The 12,177-nt window shown below is 42.1% G+C and overlaps 1 protein-coding gene across 2 annotated transcripts in view; it reads right to left on the bottom strand.

The window, feature by feature from the left end:
• Nucleotides 1-408: 408 nt before the first annotated feature.
• The window catches only part of rad23ab (RAD23 homolog A, nucleotide excision repair protein b), a 70,050-nt gene continuing 58,281 nt past the window's right edge, over nt 409-12,177 (bottom strand). For both annotated transcript variants that reach the window (XM_041204482.1, XM_041204483.1), the window contains exon 10: nt 409-4,329. In XM_041204482.1, coding sequence (XP_041060416.1) covers nt 4,216-4,329 — 114 coding nt within the window. In that variant the 3' untranslated portion in view covers nt 409-4,215. The remainder of the gene's footprint in view (nt 4,330-12,177) is intronic.

Raw genomic sequence — 12,177 nt, 5'->3', positions numbered from 1 at the left:
AAAAGCTGCCCTACCAGAGCGTCATTTTTCCATATCAACTTTCTTTAGTGAAATTGCTAATTCATCCCAAACTAGGTCCATACCAATTGGAAATAGAAACAGAAAATTTTGGAAATACCCAGAAGGTCAGGCAACATCTGTGGAGAGACAAACAGTTAGTGTCTGAGGTCGATGATCTTTCATCAGAAAGTATGTCAATGGAAACTGAACTGAATTGAACCAAACTCATTTATGCAAGATCTTCACAGCTGGAGGGGTCTCCCATTCACCTGGGCCAGAAATTCACATCCCAGATATAAGAAGTTGATGTCTTATAAACAGCTAAGTAATTTAGTTTCAGTACATGGAGTAAAAGTCAAAATGATTAAAATATATTCTGAATGCAGAGAAAGAAGCAAACAAATATAATAAAGCTTTGTAAAAAGCCTTTATTGTAGTTAACACTGAAACATTGTGAATCCCAGGAACATTCAGCAAATCAGCTCTAATGTCAAAGGTACCTGATGCAAGACTGGGGTTTATAATTCTTTCTGACTCAAGAAAGTATTAAAAGGGCAAACTGAATCATAGGCTGTAGTTAAGAGGTCAACTGCAAAGATCACTGGTGTAAAAATGTGAATTGTGGTTGCATACTGGTCCAGTGAATCAATCCAACATCAGAATGAGAACAATATAAATGAAACAACTGATCAGCAGAGGGGTCTGAGCAATAGACCGAATGCACCCCATTCAAGTCTTGGGCTGTGTTGCTCTCCAGCAGGTTAGCTTTTCTTGGAAAAAAATAACTCTGTAGAGTTGAAGGAGGGGAATGAGACAAGCAGCAAGCACAGCAATGTGCCCTTGTGCCTCAGCAAATGTGGACTAATAAGGTCTGTACCATCAGACTATTGGACAGTGGGGTGGGGGTTGCAGGCTAGAAAAAAGGGGGTAAACAGCACCAGTACTGAATATATGCTGCATTTCCAATTGTCTTTCAGAGACAAGCTTCTGGTTTTGTACTGATATACAGAGAAGTTTGCAAAGCCTTTAAAACGAACAGCACTGAGCTGTATTGTACTGGGCTTTGCGTTATTCAATTCTAGTGTTCCTGGATCTATCTTAGTCAGCAATGGCATTTTGGGAAAGGTTGGGTAGGGAAGGCTGTAACCAGCAACCATCGTTAGTTACTGTTCACCTGTTGAGTTGAGAATGAACAACCTACCATTTCAACATCCAGCCTCACCACACCACTCCGCCCACTACTCCAAATCATCAGCAGGCACAAAATAAACCCAGCAGGAAAATAACAAAAGAAAAATCAACTTAGTGCTGACCCTTTCCAATCCCTTCTACATTATGGCATAAACAGCAAAATTGCAGAACAGAGGGGTTTAATGTCCCATTAAATTAAGCACTGAGCCCGACTACTAATAACTACTCTCTTCTCCTCCTCCTCAACTACCTTTCCCCCCACCCTACTCTTCATTTTATTCCAACACTCTGGGCTGCACACACTCTTTGGTCACAAATTTTGCTGACTAGCCCCCAAGCAAACCACATTCCTGGGCTAAATTGCTTGAAAACTGAAACAATTAGAAGGTAACAATTGAATGGATTTCAAACTAGTTCATTCTTAAGCCAGGTGGTTTCAGAGTGGGTCACTTCAACAGGTAAGTTATGGTACAGATTATCAAGTTTGGCTCAAGCATGAGCAGATTCCAAATCATAGAGGAGTAAAAGCTTGGCACTAAGAAAAGGAAGGGGATGAAAATAATGAGCTTGGATGCTAAACGTGGACTTACAAAGGATAAATAGACTAAAGGGGTTTTCAGGATCTCATTGTTAGCTTATATCCTTGAAAGGTAAAGTGCATCCTGTATACATTCTGAACAGTTTTCAGTTGTTAGAAAGTTTGTAAATGACAGATTTGATTAGTGACTTCAAGTCCCTTCAGAAAGCTAACCATAAGATAGCAGAAGGCTTAAATTAAAAACTCACATAATATCCACTTGGTGAACAATAAAAGCTTTTTTGCCATTTTAAACTGCCAATGATGGGAGGTTATTGTCAAAAGCTTGCATTTGAACGTATTTCTCGATAACCCATAAGCGGTAATTTTTTTTTTGCTCCTTTTAAAAAAATTAGACAGTATCACTTCTCGTCAGACTATTCATGGGAACAATTCAAGGTGTCAAAGATGAAACTTATGGAACATTTTTTAAAATGTTTGACAGATTATATACAAAATAAAATCAACTTCAGTGGTCAAAAAAGTTAGGGTTCCATTTATGATTCCCAAGGCATCAGTCAGGTAACTTCAGAGAAACTAAGGTTTCAGCTATCTGCCTACTAGGTGAGACAAAGATATTAATTTATCTCAGGCAAGTAAACCCAGTCAATATTGTTCAAACATAATTGAATCAGCTCAACTGTGCCTCGCGAAACTCTGCAGAAAGTAATGGCGTTAAGATTCCAATGATAAATGTTCACATACAGCTACTGAGTTCAGAGGGAAAATATGCAGGTAACTGGATTACAGGTAGAAGAGAAATTGCAAATAGTGGTAACTGTTTAGGACAGCCCATTAACAGAGCAATGGTTCAGCACAGAGAGAAACACCTCAAAGTTAATCTTTTAAGTATCAATTGATGCAAACTGGAATTTATTACAAGAGACAGATTTCCACTTCTGTTGTGTGTCTCAATGATCAAAGCCATTTTCCTGATAATGCCTTTCGGCATTGAATCAGCGATGGAACAATTATTTCAGCCCTTTAACTATAAATAGTCACCTCTCATCTGAGAGAACTGAAGCAAAGCAAAAATCATGACAAGCACCACTGGGACCCTAGGAAAAAAATCACCCCCTCGATCAACTTATGACTAATCCCCTCCTTATCCATTCAGAAATGACACTTCATTGTGATTTACAAAGATGCTTCAGCACATCATGAAAATAACCAACCAACATATGCACCTCAAAAAGTGTTACTCAACTCCTGCATTCAGGACAGGTACATAATCATTTTCTATAACCTGTCCTGGAGACAGCTATGCTCTTTCTTCCTCACCACCTAACATCCCAACCCCGACCAAATTTAAATGAACATGAATCTGCTGCATTCAATAGTGTGTGGGGTGCATCAATGTTGCAAAGTTGTTCTGATCGCCCTTCCATGCCTATTGCTATGGAATCATTTTGATGTGTTGCCCTTGGTCAAATCTTTAGATTATCTATTTGACTCACTAAACTGGGGCCAGTTAGTGCTATTAAGAATATTAATTCCACAAAGTAGTTTAACATTAAGAAACAGCTATGTGCAGTATGAGAGTGAGCTCTAAAACTTAAACTGTTGCTACTTACTCAGACAAGCTAGGGATTCTTGCAGTGATTGCAAGCTGCTGTTTAATACCGTGCTTCATTTTTTTTTAATAAAGATACAGACCGCAACACACACTTTCTAAACAGCAATGCAAGACAGGTTGCTTTTTAAATACAGCAGTTTTCAAATGTGGGAAACTTTTGCATTTTTAATATTTTTTTTTAAAAATGCTGCCTTACGATGGGTATGTTTGCATTTCCAGTAGTTGGCAGACATAAACCAGGCAATATCTTATTAGGCATCACAACAGTGGCCAGCTTCATTCCAGAATGGCAATCTCATGTCTACTACTTAATGATTGTATATTTCTGTCCATACCAGCCCCGCTCGACACAAACATACAAGGAAAAAAATCTACTGAAAATTCTGATTGTAGGCAAGTTTGAAACATTATGCTGCAGAAGCACTTTGACCTTCAGTCTCTTCCACACAGGTTCAGGCCCATATTCACAAAAGGCACAAATGCAAAAAAGTGTTATATCTAAAATTCAGGGGCTAGGGACTTTTTGGCGCATGTACTGCATAAACTTTTGTGAATACAGGCCGTATCAGCCCCTGCACCCCCCCCCCCCCCCAAACAACCCGCCAACACTGGCTAGTCTTAATGAGCTGTCAAAAGTCACCGAGTATAGACTGACTAAAGGGATACTGTATCTGATTTGTTTAAATATGTGCTTTCCAGTGCTGCACTTCACAATGTTGATACGGCCAGGTAATACACACTAGGCCTGGCCTCACCAAAAACCACCCACTGCAGATACAGAAAGTGAGCTGGATTCTGGAAAGAAGCATGAGAAGGAGAAATGGGGTGGTGGTGGGAAAGGTAAGGAGAGAAAGAGGAGGGAGAAAAAAAATCATTCATCATCAAAATTCTGCTGGAGAAGGAAGTTTGCGGCGAGGTTTTCATTCTTCTCACAAGCGAAGTAGGCCTGAATGACAAGGCCCTCAGGGAAACCCAGCGCCTTTAACTGAAACAAGAAAACAAAATATTAACTGTAGCAAGTTATTGATTTTTTTCCCCTCCCACTTCACTGGAAGTACATGTTCAGAACTAAAAATGAAGTAGGTGAGCCTCTGCTGATAAGAGCACAGAGCAGTGCATCGGAACAACTATACCATACATGCTACATACAACTATTCCCATCAACTGTCTCATCTTAGATGGTACCACTGGACATGTTCAAAGAGGGAGCAAAAGCTCAGCGCAGATCATCTAGAGACCCAAAAGCAGTTACAAGTGAAGATCATAAGACCAAATGAGAACAGAAAATGAGCATTCTTTTTGCAGCCATGAACAAGCGCTGGACATGCAACAGTATGTCAAAAAGAAACAGGCGGTTTGTGCCTGTGATCCTACATAGAGACCTTCCAGTCTTTGCTTGGGCTTGTCAGTAAAGTTATGAGCTTAAGACTAAAATCTTCCCTACAGGTAGGGAAACTAAATTAAGGGTATAATTACCCCAAGCAATCATGAGAATTGGACAGGTTCGCACTGAAAGAGACTTGATGAGAGCTGATATGATTGGTCTTTCTAGGTTTTTAAAAGGGTTTGTTAACTATCAACATCATGGGGTTTACCATTGGCCTGAAACTGAACTGGGCCAGCCATATAAATACTGTGGCTACAAAAGGAAGTCAGAGGCTGGGAATTCTGCCAGGACTAACTCACCTCTTGACTTCCTAAAGCCAGTCCACCATCTACAAGGTACTGTGATGGAATACTCTCCCCTTGCCTGGATGACTGCAGCTCCATCAATACTCAAGCTTGAACCATCTAGGACAAAGCAGCCCGCTTAATTGGCACCCCATTCACTCATCCACTCCCTCCACCAGGCACAGTGGCAGCAGTGTATATCATCTACAAGATGCACTGCAGCAACTCAGAGGTTCTTTCAACAACCCTTTCCAAACCCATGACGGCTACCAACTAGAAAGACAAGGGCAACAGATGCATGGGAACACCACCAGCTGCAGGTTTCCCTCCAAGCTACACACCATCCTGATTTGGAACTATATTGCTGTTCCCTCACTATGGCTGGGTCAAAATCCTGGAACTCCCTCCCAAACAGCACTGTGGATGTACCTACACCACGTGGACTGCAGCGGTTCAAGAAGGCAGCTCATCACCACCTTCTCAACAGCAATCAGGGATGGACAATAAAAATGGTGGCCTAGCCAGTGACGCCAATGTCCCATGAAAGAATTTTTTTAAAAAGTTACATAGATAGATTGTAGAAGCTGGGATTCTTCTTGGAGAAGAGAAGGTTGATAGGGGATTTGATAGAGCTAGACCATAAGATGTAGGAGCAGAAGTAGCCCATTCAGCCCATTCAATGAGATCATGGCTGAGCTGATAATCCTCAACTCCACTTTTCTGCCTTTTCCCCATAACCTTTGAGTCCCTTACTGATTAAAAATCTATCTCAGCCTTGAATATACTTAACAACCCAGCCTCTAAAGCCCTCTGTGGTAAAGAATTCCACAGATTAACTACCCTCAGAGAAGAAATTCCTCCTCATCTCTGTCTTAAATGGGTGGTCCCTTACTCAGAGATTATGCCCTCTGGTCCTAGACTCTCCCACAAGGAGAAACAACCTCTCAGTATCTACCCTGTCAAGCCTCCTAAGAATCTTATATGTTTCAATAAAGTCACCTCTCATTCTTCTATACTCCAATGAGTACAGGCCCAACTTACTAAACCTCTCCTCATAAGAAAATCCCTCCATACCCAGGATCAACCTATTAAACCTTCACTGGACCGCCTCCAATGCCAGTACATCTTTCCTTAAATAAGGGGATCAAAACTGTTCACAGTATTCTAGTGTGGTCTAACTAGTGCCTTGTATAGTTTTAGCAAGACTTCCCTATTTTTATACTCCATTCCCTTTGAAATAAAGGCCAACATTCCATTTGCCTTCCCTATTATCTGCTGAACTGGTATGCTAGCTTTTAGAGTCTCATGCATGAGGACCCCCAAATCCCTCTGTGCTGCAGCTTTCTGCAGTCTTTCTTCATTTAACCAATATTCAGCTCTTCTATTCTTCCTGCTAAAGTGCATTTTCCCACATTATATTCCAGCTGCCAAGTTCTGGCCCACTCACTTAACCTGTCTATATCCTTCTATAGACTCTTTGCGTCTTCCTCACCACTTGCCTTCCCACCTATTTTTATGTCATCTGCAAACTTGGCGATAGTACATTTATTTCCCTCATCCAAGTCATTAATATATTTTGTAAATAATTGTGGCCCAGCACTGATCCCTGTGGCACTCCATGAGTTACAGGTTGCCATCCTGAAAATGCCCTCCTTATCCCAACTCTGTCTTCTATTAGTTAGCCAATCCTCTATCCACACTAATATACTACCCCCAACACCATGGGCTTGTATCTTATTAAGTAGCTTTATATGCGGTACCTTATTGAATGCCTTTTGGAAATCCAAATATATTACATCAACTGGTTACCCTTTATCTATCCTGCTCGTTACATCCTCAAAGGATTCTAATAAATTCTTCAGGCATGATTTCCCCTTCAGGAAGCCATGCTGACTCTGCTTGATTATGTTATGCATTTCTAAATGCTCTATTACATCCTTTATAGTAGACTCCAACATCTTCTCAATGATGGATGTTAAGCTAACTGACCTCTAGTTACCTGTTTTTTTTCTCTCCTCCCTTTTTGAATAAGGGTGTTACATTGGCCATTCTCCAATCCTCATGGACTTCTCCAGAATCTAAGGACTCTTGGAAGATTACTACTAATGCATCCACTATTTCTGCAGCTACATCCTTTAGTATCCAAGGATGCAACCCATCAGGTCCAGGTGACTTATCGGCCTTTAGCCCCATTAGTTTCCATAGTACTTTTTCTCTAGTGATAGTTATTGTATTTATTTCCTCCCCCACTTTTGCCCCTTGATTTTTTTAGTATTTTTGGAATGCAATGAGTGTCTTCAAATGTGAAGAATGATACAAAGTATTTATTCAACTCCTCTGCCATTTCCTGGTTCCCCATTATTGTTTCTCCAGCATCATTCTCCACTTTGGCCTCTCCTTTTATATGTATTTAAAGAGGCTCTTACTATCCATTTTTATATTAGTTGCTAGTTTACCCTCAAAGTTTATTTTCTCCCTCGTTATTATTTTGTTTGGTCATCTTCTGTTAGTTTTTAAAACTTTCCAAATAATCTGGGTTACCACAAATCTTTGCCACGTTGTATGTTTTTTCTTTTAATGTGATACACTCCTTAACTTCCTTGGTTAACCATGGTTGGTCTATCCCCTTCCTAGAACCCTTCTTCCTCACTGGGATATATCTTTGTTATGAGTCATGAACTATTTTCTTAAATGTCTGCCATTGTTCATCAACCATCTTTTCTCCCCAGCCAACTCTGCCCTCATTCCTTTGTAAGTACTCTTATTTAAGTTTAGCACAGTTGCTTCCAACCCAAGTTTCACACTCTCAAACAGAATGTTAAATTCTACCCTGTTATGGTCACTGTTTTCAAAGGGATCTTTTACTGAGATCATTTATTAAACCTGCCTCATTACACATTACCAGATCTGAAATAGCCTGATCCCTGGTTGGATCCACAACATATTATTCCAGGATTACCTGGAAAAACTCAGCAGGTCTGGCAGCATCGGCGGAGAAGAAAAGAGTTGACGTTTCGAGTCCTCATGACCCTTCGACAGAACTTGCGTTCGAGTCCAAGAAAGAGTTGAAATATAAGCTGGTTTAAGGTGTGTGTGTGGGGGGCGGAGAGAGAGAGAGACAAAGAGGTGGGGGGGGGGGGGGGGGGCGGTGTGGTTGTAGGGACAAACAAGCAGTGATAGAAGCAGATCATCAAAAGATGTCAACGACAATAGTACAATAGAACACATAGGTGTTAAAATTAAAGTTGGTGATATTATCTAAACGAATGTGCTAATTAAGAAAGGATGGTAGGGCACTCAAGGTATAGCTCTAGTGGGGTTTTTTTTTTATTTTATATAATGGAAATAGGTGGGAAAAGGAAAATCTTGATAATTTATTGGAAAAAAAAGGGAAGGGGGAAACAGAAAGGGGGTGGGGATGGGGGAGGGAGCTTACGACCTAAAGTTGTTGAATTCAATATTCAGTCCGGAAGGCTGTAAAGTCCCTAGTCGGAAGATGAGGTGTTGTTCCTCCAGTTTGCGTTGGGCTTCACTGGAACAATGCAGCAAGCCAAGGACAGACATGTGGGCAAGAGAGCAGGGTGGAGTGTTGAAATGGCAAGCGACAGGGAGGTTTGGGTCATTCTTGCGGACAGACCGCAGGTGTTCTGCAAAGCGGTCGCCCAGTTTACGTTTGGTCTCTCCAATGTAGAGGAGACCACATTGGGAGCAACGAATGCAGTAGACTAAGTTGGGGGAAATGCAAGTGAAATGCTGCTTCACTTGAAAGGAGTGTTTGGGTCCTTGGACGGTGAGGAGAGAGGAAGTGAAGGGGCAGGTGTTGCATCTTTTGCGTGGGCATGGGGTGGTGCCATAGGAGGGGGTTGAGGAGTAGGGGGTGATGGAGGAGTGGACCAGGGTGCCCCGGAGGGAGCGATACCCCCCTTATCGGCATTCCGTAGGGATCGCTCCCTCCGGGACACCCTGGTCCACTCCTCCATCACCCCCTACTCCTCAACCCCCTCCTATGGCACCACCCCATGCCCACGCAAAAGATGCAACACCTGCCCCTTCACTTCCTCTCTCCTCACCGTCCAAGGACCCAAACACTCCTTTCAAGTGAAGCAGCATTTCACTTGCATTTCCCCCAACTTAGTCTACTGCATTCGTTGCTCCCAATGTGGTCTCCTCTACATTGGAGAGACCAAACGTAAACTGGGCGACCGCTTTGCAGAACACCTGCGGTCTGTCCGCAAGAATGACCCAAACCTCCCTGTCGCTTGCCATTTCAACACTCCACCCTGCTCTCTTGCCCACATGTCTGTCCTTGGCTTGCTGCATTGTTCCAGTGAAGCCCAACGCAAACTGGAGGAACAACACCTCATCTTCCGACTAGGGACTTTACAGCCTTCCGGACTGAATATTGAATTCAACAACTTTAGGTCGTAAGCTCCCTCCCCCATCCCCACCCCCTTTCTGTTTCCCCCTTCCCTTTTTTTTCCAATAAATTATAAAGATTTTCCTTTTCCCACCTATTTCCACTATATAAAATAAAAAAAAAACCCCACTAGAGCTATACCTTGAGTGCCCTACCATCCTTTCTTAATTAGCACATTCGTTTAGATAATATCACCAACTTTAATTTTAACACCTATGTGTTCTATTGTACTATTGTCGTTGACATCTTTTGATGATCTGCTTCTATCACTGCTTGTTTGTCCCTACAACCACACCCCCCCCCTCCACCTCTTTGTCTCTCTCTCTCTCCGCCCCCCACACACACACCTTAAACCAGCTTATATTTCAACTCTTTCTTGGACTCGAACGCAAGTTCTGTCGAAGGGTCATGAGGACTTGAAACGTCAACTCTTTTCTTCTCCGCCGATGCTGCCAGACCTGCTGAGTTTTTCCAGGTAATTCTGTTTTTGTTTTGGATTTCCAGCATCCGCCGTTTTTTTGTTTTTATATTATTCCAGGAAACTGTCCCGAATACACTTTATGAATTCTTGCTCGCGGCTACTTCTGCCAATTTGATTTTCCCAATCAATTGATTAAAGTCACCGACGATTAAGGTGCTGCCTTTTTTACATGCCCTCATTATCTCTTGATTTATTCTCTGTCCTACAGCATAGCTACTGTTAGGGGGCCTATAGACCACTCCCACCAGTGTCTTGTTCCCCTTATTATTTCTTACCTCCACCCATATGGATTCTACATCTTCCGATCCAAGATCATTTCTTGCTTTCGTACTTATTCCATTTTGCACTAACAAGGCTACTCCACCACCCTTTCCTTCCTGCCTGTCCTTTTGAAAAGTCACATTTAGTTCCCAGCTTTGATCTCTTTGTAAATGTTTCCGTAATGGCCAAAGGATCATACCCCATTAACCTCAATTTGTGCCATTAATTCATTTATTTTGTTCCAAATACTATGTGCATTTAAGTAAAGAGCCATTAATTTTGCCTTATCATTTTTCTTCCTTTGACCCTATTTGCTCTTTTTTAAATATTTGGACACTCTGTCCCTTCCTGTCACACTCTGGGTATCATTGCCTAAATAGCTGCCTGCAATGCTGCCATATCCTTTTGCTTTGTAAGCCTACATATCCCCACTCCAGAACCCTCCCGGCCTCTATTTAGTTTAAAGCCCTCTCTGCAGCCTCAGTTATTCTATTTGCCAGGATACTGGTCCCAGCACAATTCAAGTGAAGCCCATTATTCAAAATCATGAGGGGATTGGACTGAGTAGATACAGAGAAACTGTTCCCATTGGTGGAAGGATCGAAAACCAGTGGGCAAAGATTAAGGTAACTGGCAAACGCAATTGCAACATGATGAAACACTTTTTTAAGCAGGTGGTGGTTAGGATCTGGAATGCACCAAGTATTGTGGAGGCAGTTTCAATCATGGCTTTCAAAAGGAATAGAATCCTTATCTGCAAAGGAAACATTTTTAGGACAATGGGGAAAAGGCAGGGGAGTGGCACTGTGTGAATTGCTCTTGCAGAGAGTCAACAGAGACATGGCATCCTTCTGTGCTGTAACATATGATTCTATTCTATAATTCCACGACTTGTGGTGCTTCAGAGGAGCATAATCAAACATAAATTGACACCTAGTCAAAGCAGGACACATTAGGGGATGGGATTAAAAGGTTGGTGAAAGAACTAGGTTTTAGAGTGTCTTAAAGGAGGAGATGGAGAGGTTTAGGGAGGAAAATCCAAAGCTAAGAGTCTGGACAGTTGCTAACAATTGGGAGAATAAAGTCAGGGATGCACAAGATGCCAGAGTTGGAGAAACAAGAGTTCCAGAAGGATTCCAGGACAGCTCTCACGTGGCTCCACTCTCATCTATCTAACTGTAGCCAGTAAAATCACTTTCAATGGCTTCTCTCCCTGCTCCTAATCATTACCTCCAGTATCCACCAAGGATTAATTCTTGGCCCCATCCTATTTCTCATCTACATGCTGCCCCTTGGCAACATCATCTGAAGGCACAGCATTAGTTTTCATGTTAGTATGCTGATGACATCCAGCTCTGCCTCACGTCTCAACTCCTCCACCGTTGCTAACATAATAGACTGCTTATCCAACATCCAGTACTGGATAAACAGAAATTTCCTCCAATTAAATATTAGGAAGACTGAAGCTATTGTTCACGGCCCCCAGCTCCACACTCCGTTCCTTATCAATTCCATTCTTCTCCCTTGCAACAGTCTGAGATTAAACCAGTCTGTTTGCAACATTGATGTTACGTTTGATCCTGAGATGAACTTCTGACCTCATTTGTGCCATCTCTGAAACTGCCTATTTCCACCTCTGTAACATCACTCAATTGTGCCCATCTCAGCTGCTGACACCCCTGTCCATGTCTTTATCTGTAGACACTTTTCTAATGCAATCCTGACTAGTCTCCCACATTCTACCCTCTGTAAACTCTGCTGCCCATATCTCAACTCGCACCGTCCCGTTCCCCATCACCCATGCTAGCTGACCTACATCCGTTTCCTCTCAAACAATGCCTCGATTTTAAAATTCTCATCCACATTTTCACACACTTCATGGCCTTGCACCCTTTCCTCTCTCTCTAATCTCCTCCTCTAATAACCCTCCAAGATACGTGCACTCCTCGAGTTCTGCCTTCTTATGCATTCCATGTAATAATTGCTTCACCGTTAGTGGCCAT

Source organism: Carcharodon carcharias, chromosome 14 (assembly GCF_017639515.1).
Source record: "Carcharodon carcharias isolate sCarCar2 chromosome 14, sCarCar2.pri, whole genome shotgun sequence".
Classification (NCBI taxonomy): Eukaryota; Metazoa; Chordata; class Chondrichthyes; order Lamniformes; family Lamnidae; genus Carcharodon; species Carcharodon carcharias.
This window is presented reverse-complemented; position numbering and strand designations above follow the sequence as displayed.